This window comes from Hipposideros armiger, unplaced genomic scaffold (genome assembly GCF_001890085.2).
Source record: "Hipposideros armiger isolate ML-2016 unplaced genomic scaffold, ASM189008v1 scaffold_50, whole genome shotgun sequence".
NCBI classification, from domain to species: Eukaryota; Metazoa; Chordata; class Mammalia; order Chiroptera; family Hipposideridae; genus Hipposideros; species Hipposideros armiger.
This window is the reverse complement of record NW_017731400.1, coordinates 4315824-4326824: the sequence shown is the minus strand read 5'-3', so window position 1 is coordinate 4326824 and position 11001 is coordinate 4315824. Positions and strand designations below refer to the sequence as shown.

At 43.6% G+C, this 11001-nt stretch overlaps 1 protein-coding gene across 1 annotated transcript; it reads left to right on the top strand.

Annotated features, from left to right (window-relative positions):
- Positions 1–7237: 7237 nt before the first annotated feature.
- ID4 (inhibitor of DNA binding 4) lies at positions 7238–10597 on the top strand. Its single transcript, XM_019640475.1, has 3 exons — positions 7238–8093; positions 8490–8548; positions 9100–10597. The coding sequence occupies exons 1-2, from the start codon at positions 7653–7655 to the stop codon at positions 8532–8534; spliced, it is 486 nt and encodes a 161-aa protein (XP_019496020.1). The 5' UTR covers positions 7238–7652; the 3' UTR covers positions 8535–8548; positions 9100–10597.
- Positions 10598–11001: the final 404 nt, after the last annotated feature.

Below are 11001 nucleotides of genomic sequence, written 5' to 3'. Positions count from 1 at the left end.
AGTTTGCTGACATCGCAAGCCATCCAACAACCAAAGACCACTGTGTATGGGATCTACGAAACTGTCTCAAAAATTGCTCTTCAGGGGAAAAAAATGGAACTGTTTCTTGAATATCGTATCCATTCTTAGGAACCATGACCTAGATGTCAACAAAATGGGAAAGTTTTTTCTCTTAGCAAAGGCGTATTTACTGTGATGGATTCACATAGTATTCAAATCCAAGAAGCAAAATAATTTACTGTTTACGCGTCTTTCCTCTAAGTAGTTAAAATACCTTTAATGATACTTTTTGTATATTTAGGGATTGTTTTGTATTCACCTTAAAAAAGAGAGAAATATAACTAATACCCCTTTATCAGTGTAAGTCTAGCAACAGTTTTTGCTATGAGTATTATAGTTATTAGCAATGACTTTACTTGCTCAAAGAAAGAATATAGTACACAAATACATATCAACAGCTACCGGAATACATGTTAAATAAATAAATAAATAAATAAATAAATATTCTTGTCTTGGATTTCTCTACAACAGGACAAGGATGAGTTAAAGCAAGAACTTTGGCATCTTACTAACCATTTTTCCTATTACAAACTCTATTAAATAAAGGCATAGACATCAGTGGACAGAGTATCCATATACACAAGTGTACTGCCCCCTATTGTTTACTTACTGCCTTTTTCCTAGGGCTTTCAAAGCAGTTAATCCACACCCCATCCCTGTGAATCCTTCTTGATGCTAGACAGAGAATCTGAGTCTACAGCGATTGAGCCATAGGACTTTTAGAAGCAAAAATATGGTAGCTATCGGGACTTTTTGCTCCCTGCTCTGGAAGTGGCAGTACAATGTATTTAATCCTGGTTGTTTGTTTCTTGAGAAGGAAAGGGTGGTGAGGAAACACTGGTAGGCCATCCTGAATACAGAATGATGAGGCTTCTTATCTTCCCTATCCAGTGTGTTTGCCCCAGGCAGCTGCTAATGTGACGTAATTGAGGCAGCAGGGACTACAATAGGGTGAAGCACAGAGAAGAGAGTCCAGAACACACCTTTAGTTTTTGCTTAAGGGAAAATCTATTTCAAACTGTCAGGCTGGGCCCTCCTGGGAGCCTCGAGTCCACGTCAGAGCAATACAAAGCAGGGAGGAGTGGATGTGGTTTTTAGCAGAGTGCATTTCCAGCAAGTGATTAAATATGTTAACAAATCACCATGACAGCTGAAAATATTAAATCAGTACATGTTTCATAATCAGTACATGTTTCATGCCTACTTTGAGGGTATCTCACCAGCATTCAGTTAATGTTATGATACCTGACTGACAGCAGTATTATATGGAGTTGAGAGAGAGAGAGAGAAGGAGAGAGAGAGAGAGAAATGCCTATTTATGGAAGTTAAGGGACAAACTGGTAGATTCAGGGAAGGTACTCTTCTGAGACACAAATTAAATTTTTAAAAATTAATATTTTTAACAGCTTTATGGAGATATAATTGGCATTTAATAAACCACATATTGTGTCTATTATATATACAGAGGGTGCCAAAAAAATTTATACACATTTTAAGAAAGGAAAACACTGTATTAAAATTGTAATACTCAATATATACCGATAACAAAAGATGAATACAAGTCACATTTGACTTCTGTAATTACAAGAGGTGCTCAAAGTGGTTACATTCAGCGTCTAGACACTTCTGATTATGGTGAACTACTGCTTGAGAATAGATAACATCTCTTAAAATGTGTATACATGTTTTTAGCACCCCTAATACATCTATCTATCATCTATCTATCTATCTACAATATATCACAATTTGGTAAGTGTTGAAGTATTATATGCCTGTGAAACCACTACCACAATCAAGATAACAAATATATCCATCATTCTCATGCCCCTTCATTTCCTCATGCCTCTTCATGGCTCTTGGATATGTGATTTTATTTCTCTTGGATAGATACCTAGCAGTAGAATGAATGGGTCATACAGTATGTGTATGTTTAACTTTTTAAGAAACTGCCAAACTGTTTTCCAAAGTATTTTTTCTCAATTTACATTCCCACTAGCAATGTAGAGCGTTCCAGTTGTTCTACCATACACTTGTATTTAGTATGGTCAGTCTTTTTCATTTTAGCAGTTTTGGCAGGTGTGTAGTAATATCTCATTGCAATTTTGAAGCATGTCCCAAATGACTAGTGATTTTGTGAGATGTTTAATCTATTTATACCCTATTGTCATTTTAGTTAAGTTTTTTTTTAGCTGAGCCATCCTGCCACCTGTTGGCAGCTCAGTGGCAGCTCCGCTTAGGCCAGGAATCGAACCAGCGAACCTGTTGCTTAGAGTTCACACTCTTGAGCGAGCTCTTAACCAACTGAGCCACTTGGCTGGCCCTCCAAATGACTAGTGATCTTGAGCATCTTTTCATGTGCTCATTTGTCATTTGTATATCTCATTTAGTGGACTATCTGGTCAAGTCTTTTGCCCACTTTTCAACTGGGTTGCTTGTTTTCTTATTATTGAGTTTTTAGAGTTCTTCATGTACTCTTTGTATATGTTCTTTATATATTTTGGATGCACGTTCTTTTTTAATTAAATTTATTGGGATTGACATTGGTTAATAACATTATATAAGTTTCAAGTGTATAATTCTGTAATATATCATCTGTATATTGCATCACGTGCTCACCACCCAAAGTCTAGTCTCCTTCTGTCACCATATATTTGACCCCATTTACACACAATTTCTTTTTTGAAGAAATTTACAAACTGACTCTAACATTCATATGAAGTGCAACATACTCAGAATAACTTTGAAAATGAACAAAACTGGAGTCAACCAACACTACCTGATTTCAAAATTTATTATAAAGCTATAGTAACCAAGACAGTATGGTCGTGGTGTAAAAACAGACAAATAGACCAACAGGACTCAGAGGCCAGAAATAGACTCATACATATGCATAAACACTATTCAGCCAAAGTGCAAAGGCAATCCAATGGCAGAAGGACAGTCTTTTCTACAAAAGGTATTGGACCATTTGGAGATACATATTCAAAAATATTAACCTCAACTATATGTTGAATCATATACAAAACTAACCTCAAAGTGGATGATCATAGATCAAAACATAAAACCTAGAACCAGCACTGGCTACATAATTTGCAGGCCCAGTGCGAAATAAACATACAAACACCCTTGTTCAAAAATTACTCAGAAATTCAAGATGGTAACAGCAGAGCATTAAATCAAGCATGGGTCCTTCTAAGCGTGAGATCCTGTATGACTGCATAAGATGCACGCCCATGAAACCAACCCTGCCCCCCAAATTATAAAGCTTCTAGAAGAAAACATAGGAGAAAAAAACTTTGTGACCTTGGGTTATGCAAAGATTGCTTAGATGGATACAATAGCAAAAACATAATCTTTAAAAGAACAAACTGATAAATTGAACATTATGAAAGTTAAAAAATTCACTCAAAAGATTAAGTGAATGAAAAGACAAGCCACGAACTGGGAGAAAATATTTGCCAAAGATGAAAAAAATAAATGAACATTGTTTACATGCTTATCATGTGCCAGACAATGTTCTAAGAAATTTATACAAGTTCTTATACACGTATAAGAACACCTTATAAAGTAAATACAATTTTTATCCTCTTTTCATATATGAAAAGGCACGGGAATTTAAAAATCCTGCTTAATGATATAAAACTAGGAGCCAAAGTTGGAGCCCAGGCTGTCTGACTTCAGAGCACATGCTCTTGCATCTCCTAAGGTAAAAACAAATGACACACCTTTCTTCTCATTTTCTGTCCTTAATCTGTCTGAGGAGTGTTTTTTTTAAAAATCACCTATTTCTTATTTCAACAGACTACCTTTTAAAACTCCTGACGTAAGCATTTTTGATGACCACATCTGCCCAACTATGTTCAATGTATAACGTCCCCTTCTTATAAGCTTTTTCTAAGACCGGGCTAACCAAGAGGTTATCAGTGCTTCCGGGACTGGTATCAGCAACCCAAGGGTAGCACAAGTAAGTTTGTAATACTTAGTGCCAGATAAAGCAGCCTTGAGCTTGAATTGCCACATTGCTCAATTTACTCTTTTGGAGCAAGGGACATTCCTGCCACAGAGTACATAATGGTTTCTTATGCCTGCTGGAGGGAATGCCTGTGCCTCCTTCAGTGACCACTTGTATCTAGAAAGGAACCAAGGCATGGGAGCGCTCATGTTTATCTGTGTGTCTGAGCCCACCCACTGTTTCACTGCTGGCCATGGAGAAAGAAATATCAAGTCCTAAAAAGGCATTTGGACTGAATAGCACAATATGCTTGGATACCCTAGCTTCATGTAAACACAGGGCGATTGTGAATTCTGAGAGCCTGGGTGTTGCAGTTCAGCAAGGGTCTGATTAGCATCTAGAATGCATCCCAAGAAAGGGCTGCAGACCTCTTTGTCTGCAGGAGGGATGTACATATGACTCTGGGCACCAGGGCTTCCTAGCAATTCTATGAATATTTCATCCCAGTTTCCCATTGAGGAACATTCGGGTAGTCTCTAGCATTTTCCTGGCAAAGGGCTTTTGGCTAGCCCCGTTAATTTTTTTCTTTTTACAAGAGCGAGCGAAGAAGCATTTTGATGTAAAAGGAAGAGTCGTGGGAAACTAAATTTCCTTCTTTGCGTGGTAGAAATAATGTAGCTTGTATGGTTTTTCCAAAAGCTGGTAATTGCTGAGTAAACTGTTCTGAACTATCAGTGCTGAGCGTCTACTGGGACTTTAGCTTTGACGCCCTGTGTGTCTAAGAATCAAAAGTGTGTAGCCCCTGGTACTCTTGGTTTCAGGGACCAAAAAGCACAGGCTCTTATTCTTTATTTCCGTTGTATAATGTTTTATGTAGCACTTTAATTTTTAATGTCTCCGTGCCTTCTAACCTTCAAAAAGAGTAATACAATAACTGCTTCTGCCTACTCCACTGGCAGGATTTGGGGATAACATTTGGTATTCTTGTTCACGTGGCCAGGGTACGGGAACTTATGCCCCACGTAACTCAGCCTTTCTGACTTGAAGCTAGGCAGAGAGCAACTCCAGCAAAACCTGAAACTTGCAGCATTTGGCACTTGCCACATCCAGGGCATGGCTCTCTGAGATTTAGCAAAATCCAAAGAGATAAATATGATTGTCCCTTTGTGTCACATATTTAAAACTTAAATTTTATTTAATCAAGTTAGGATATGTAAAGTTTTGAAATCTGAATGTGCCCTGGGCGTATTAGCATCAATTTTTCCAAAACAGAGAAAAATCTTAGGTTTTAATTTTTGGAGTGGCTTTTAAACTCTAGGAAAGAGAAAAATCAGTGGAACAAAGTGTCTATTGATGTATCCATTTATTATCATCATCTGTGCTAACATTACCGGCTCCGAGATGATAGTTTACACACACTAGTGCTCCCTCGATCAACTTTCTATCGAAAATGACAGTATTCTCTCCGTGTGTATTCATATTAATTTAAGAATGTATAAAACTATGCCTGTATTTAGAAAAAAGCCTTTCTTTTGGGTTTTATAATTCTGTTTTTCTTGATAAGTGTGTAGGTAGATCATCTATGTATGCACGCGAGTAAAAATGTCCTGTGTTTTCAAACAACTATTAGAGGCAGTAATGCATAAGGATTAGGAGAGAGGAGGGCTGCTGCATCTACCTGTGAAACCAGCATTAAATAATTACTCCTCATTTCATCAGGAAAAAGCAATGTGCTCTGGGGAAATAGTGCAATAGTCATAAAGTACCCACGTGGCTAAACAAAACACCTGCCTGCTGCTGGTATCTCAGTTTTGGGAAGGGCAGGAGGGTTTCCTTACAGGGGGTAGACAGGTAGAGAAGAGGTCTGTATCTCCTTCTTTCAGTTATCTATACAAATGAAGGTGCCAATCCGTGTCATGTACACGAATGAAGAAAACTCTTGAGTTAATTCATCTCTTAGATTGTCTAAAGGTGGGAGGTTTGCGGGGTGAAGGCGCTCAAAATCCATGTCCCCATTGACTGAGAGTTTTTATGCTCATTTCTCATCTGAAGGGTTCGATTTTTTTCTTGAAGAGTTCACACACGGCCCGATCAAAGTTCATTGTGCAATTTTGTTTTGAACTTGAAGGACAGCTTTTCCATTAGAAATCTAACATAGAAACGTCCTTAATTAGCAGACTTTTCTGCAGGGTGGGGCTCAAGCAGGACTCCAGGGACTGGAAGTGTGAATTCTAATGCTTTGTTACAAAACGAGGAGACTCTAGATATTCTCAGAATTTTATTTAAAGGGTAATACGCTGACATGTGTGAAGCGGTGCATTAATGGCCTACATTAAGTTATAGGTATGAATTTTACATAAAACAAATTATTATATGTCATGATGGAATTTTAAATACTCTGTGCCCATGCATTTTTAATACTTACATGCTCTAATTTAATGCTTAAGGCAATTGCAATTCTTGGGCCCACTTTCGCATTTAGATGGGCAAAAGAAAAACCCTACAAAAACCCTACGACGTTTTCATTTCTATGTCCTTTCAGCAAAAATCTGCATTCGTCCTTCTTTTCCGCTTGTTTTACCAAGCTTTAACCTTTTTAAAAAGGAAAACGGAAAGGCTACACATTCCATTCCATCATTATGGTTTCGGCAATTGTGAAAAGGCGAATAACGAAACGGAGAGGAAAAAATACAGGAGAGAAGGGACGTGCCTTCTTGAACAGCGTCCTTCTTAAGGCACTGGCATCCCAGGGATGAGTGATGGGTGGCGGAGGGTCCCTAGGCGCCGCGCTACTAGGCACGGCAGGACATCCTCGAGCAGGGCCCAGCGCTCCCTCAGCAGCCTAAGCCGGGGGAGAATGAATTCCAGCTGCACATTCCCGCAGTTCTTCGCAAGAACTTCTCCCTGTCTTTCCCCTCCCTAGGGTACACACCAGCCTGGCTCGGCTCCCGCCCAGCTCTCTTTTCTCAGAGCCCCGACCCACGGCGTTGACGGAATGGAGTGCCCTTCCCATTGGCCCGAGTGTCATTCCCTGAGGTGGCACCGTCCGTCTGATTGGCTGGTCACCCCCGCCCACCCCTCCGTTCCCCCAGCACCGCCCGGAGCCTCCGCCCTCGCCGCCTCCCTCCGCGCGCCCGCCCGCCCGCGCGCCCAGCCCGACTCCTCTCGGTTAGCGCGGGGACCCGGCCGGCGCTCTGGCCCCGCCCCGGGGCGGCTCTATAAATACAGCTGCGCGGCGGGCCCTGCGAGAGCGGGGAAGAGGCGCGGTTGCGAGTCGGTCCTGGGAGCCGGGAAACCTCCGGCGAGGAGCGCGGCGGCCGGGCTGTAGTCGGAGCTCAGAAGGGAGTGACTAGGGACCCCGGTGGGCTGCTTTCCTTCCGGTGCTTTTGATTTTTCTTACCTTTTGGTCCCGGCCGAGTGTCGCCCACAGAGCAGAGATCCCCCTAGCAAAACCCGGAGCGACCCTCCCGTCAGTTGGGCGCGGGATCGCCGGAAGCTTCCCGGTGCCCGGAGCGCGGACCCAGCGCGCCCGGCGCGAAGGCGAGCGGAGCGAAGCCGGCCGCGGGCGGGGGCCGGGCGCTTGCCTGCCTCCCTCGCTCGCCCCAGCGGGTCTGTTCGCGCAGGGCGCGGGGCGTGCGCGATGAAGGCGGTGAGCCCGGTGCGCCCCTCGGGCCGCAAGGCGCCGTCGGGCTGCGGCGGCGGGGAGCTGGCGCTGCGTTGCCTGGCCGAGCACGGCCACAGCCTGGGCGGCTCGGCGGCCGCGGCGGCGGCGGCCGCTGCAGCGCGCTGCAAGGCGGCGGAGGCGGCGGCGGAGGAGCCGGCGCTCTGCCTGCAGTGCGATATGAACGACTGCTACAGCCGCCTGCGGAGGCTGGTGCCCACCATCCCGCCCAACAAGAAAGTCAGCAAAGTGGAGATCCTGCAGCACGTTATCGACTACATCCTGGACCTGCAGCTGGCGCTGGAGACGCACCCGGCTCTGCTGAGGCAGCCGCCCCCGCCGGCGCCACCGCACCACCCGGCCGGGACCTGTCCGGCCGCGCCGCCGCGGACCCCGCTCACCGCGCTCAACACCGACCCGGTGAGAGGCCTGGCGCCGGCCCAAGCGGACGCCACGGGGGGTCCAGGAGGGTGGCGGCGGGGTGGCCGGCCGCGGGCGCTCCCCTTCCTTGGGGCCGGGGCGGCTGAGAACGGCAGCACCCCCCCACCACCCCTTTTCTTGGGGCTCCTGGTGCCGCCAGAGGCCGGCAGGGCGCAACGAGCGGCTCTTAGTCAACGCGCAGGGTGGGATGGGGCTGAGCGCCTCCTGGGCTGTCAAGTCCAGCCTGTGCCCGGGGGATGGAGGGGTCCCCAGGGCTGCAGGCTCTGGTGGGGACGTTCGCGCACCAGCCTGGTTTCGGACAACGAATCCAGGACGGTGATGAGCGCTGTGTTTGCGCCCGCTAACCTTTCCCTTGGTGTTCCGTTGCTGTTCCAGGCCGGCGCGGTCAACAAGCAGGGCGACAGCATTCTGTGTCGTTGAGCCGCCCTGTCCAGGTGAGCGCGCCTTTTCCTTCTCCAGTAGCAGATCACCAGAGACGCCCGTCCTCCGGGGCTTCCGGTGCCAGGCACCGCAGTGTTCTTTGCCCCCCAGCACTTCTGAGGGCAAACTCGCAGGGAACCGGACAACCCCCCCCCCCTTTCCCTGCCACCCAGTTAGCAAGCGAACCCGTACGTCGCTTTAGTAATTGGGGCTTCACTTTAAATGGGGACGGATCAGTTCCTGTTTCCACCGTCCCTGTGACCCGCAGGCTCTAACTGCCGTCCTCCCTGCTGAAGACTTGGAAACTGCCCGATGACCCCCCCGCGCATTCGGGCACCCACAAAGCGGGACGCGGGCAAGGCCCGGGAGTGGGTCCCCTCTCCGGGGTTCCCGGAGGCCCGTCGCTGCCTGCTCGGCGCCTGGCCGGCCGCGGGCTGCGGGTGTTGTCTGACCTGGTGGTTTGTTTTGGGTTGTTGATCAAGCATGTCTTGAGTTTGGTCGGTGGCGCCAGTTAGTCTGCAGCGGGAAGGTTCCCACACCCCCTCTATTCATTCCTCTTCCACAGGTGTGCGGCCGCCTGAGCCCGAGCCAGGAGACTAGAGAGGGAGGGGGAAGAGCAGAAGTTAAGAGAAAGGCACCGGAGGAAAGGAGAAAAAACATCAGCAAACCCTAGAAACGTTTTCATCCGTCATTCCAAGAGAGAGGGAGAGGAAAGAAAATTAAAACTTTCATCCTTTTGTTTTTGCACGTTCATGAACATTCTACATCCGTATTATCTTTTGTCTTCATTTATAACCGCTGTGAATTGTACATTTCTGTGTTTTTTTGGAGGTGCAGTTAAACTTTTAAGCTTAAGTGTAACAGGACTGGTAAATAGAAGGTCAAGACTAAATCCGACTTTAGAAGCCTACTTGTGACCAAGGAGCTCAATTTTTGTTTTGAAGCTTTACTAATATACCAGAGCATTGTAGATATATTGTTTTTTTTTTTTTACATCTATTGTTTAAAATAGATGATTACAACGGGGCAGGGAACTTTCTTTTCCTTGCAAGAATGTTACATATTGTATAGATAACTGAGTGACATTTCATACCATGTATATATAGAGATGTTCTATAAGTGTGAGAAAGTATATGCTTTAATAGACTACTGTAATTATAAGATATTTTTAATTAAATATTTTTTGTAAATATTATGTGTGTTTTTTTTAATCTATGGGAATATTTCTTTTGGAAAATTATTTTTCAGCTCAATTGCAGAGCTCTTGATATCTTGAATGTCTTTTCTGTTTGGCCTGGCTTTTAATTTGTTTTTGTTTTGCACAGTATCTGTAGAATCGGAAGTAACAGTTATAGCTGGTGGTCCTGCATGAATGCATGAAATGTTTAATCACAAAATAAACTTGTCCTGAGTCCATTCAAATGTTTTTTCTTTAATCTAGATTGAAATCTTTGTATTTGAAGTATATATGTTGGAAATATCTTTATCAGTTTTTAAGTACAGGGTTTGATAGTGTAATATATAAAGAGTGTTTGTTGTTTGTTTTAAAATTGAGGTCAAAATGGATTCTGAATGATTTTGCATATGGGATGGGGAAATGCTTGGATCCTTAAGGAGTTTATGGAAATCTACTGTTTCATCAAAGTGAAAAAAATGCTTATCATTCTTCATTTCATACTAAAGCTTAATGTCACTGAAGTTTCATGTTTGTACAGGTTGTTTAAATCATAGAAATGAAAAATGTTCTCTGCTTGCTACCAAAGGACAACCTCTTGGAAATGAACACTTTCTGCTTTCCTTCCTCCAAAGAATATTAATAGGCAACAATGAGAGAAAAAAATAAAAAGGAATAATGGCAAATCCTTCAAGCAGGGATAAAAGTCGATCTTCAAACATTAACTTAAGTAGACCAAAAATTCTGATGACCACATCTAGATTATTTTTTTATAAAAATGATTTTCACTATAGCTATGTTAGGTACTGGTAAACAACTGTCCAATCTCTTGTGATGTGTAACTTTTACATGTGAATATTAAAGTAGATTTATCTGTCTTGTACTGTGATTTCTGGTCTCATTTCTTCAGAACCTTACATTTTTTAAGACTTTTCTCTCTACGGAAGGTAATATTTTCTAGGTTAGATAGGACTGTCAGGGCTTGTGCACATTATGCATTTAATGTGATCAGTACTTTACACATCAGTTAGATGGAATTTTTAGAGGGAGAGAATTAAGTAGGATTTAATTGGGTGCTTTGTAAATAGTCAACTGTGTGTATAACGTGGTCTGTTTGATTTTTTAAAGGAAAGGATTTGTTTTAGATTATACAAGAATAAAAGTATTATAGACCCAAGGGACTTTTTATGAGGTCAAAGTCAAATATGTGTATGAATATGAAATATTGTCCCTAGTAGTTGGTTGAAGTAATAATGTCTCAACAGAAATGAACAAAGTTAATGCTGGTAGGTT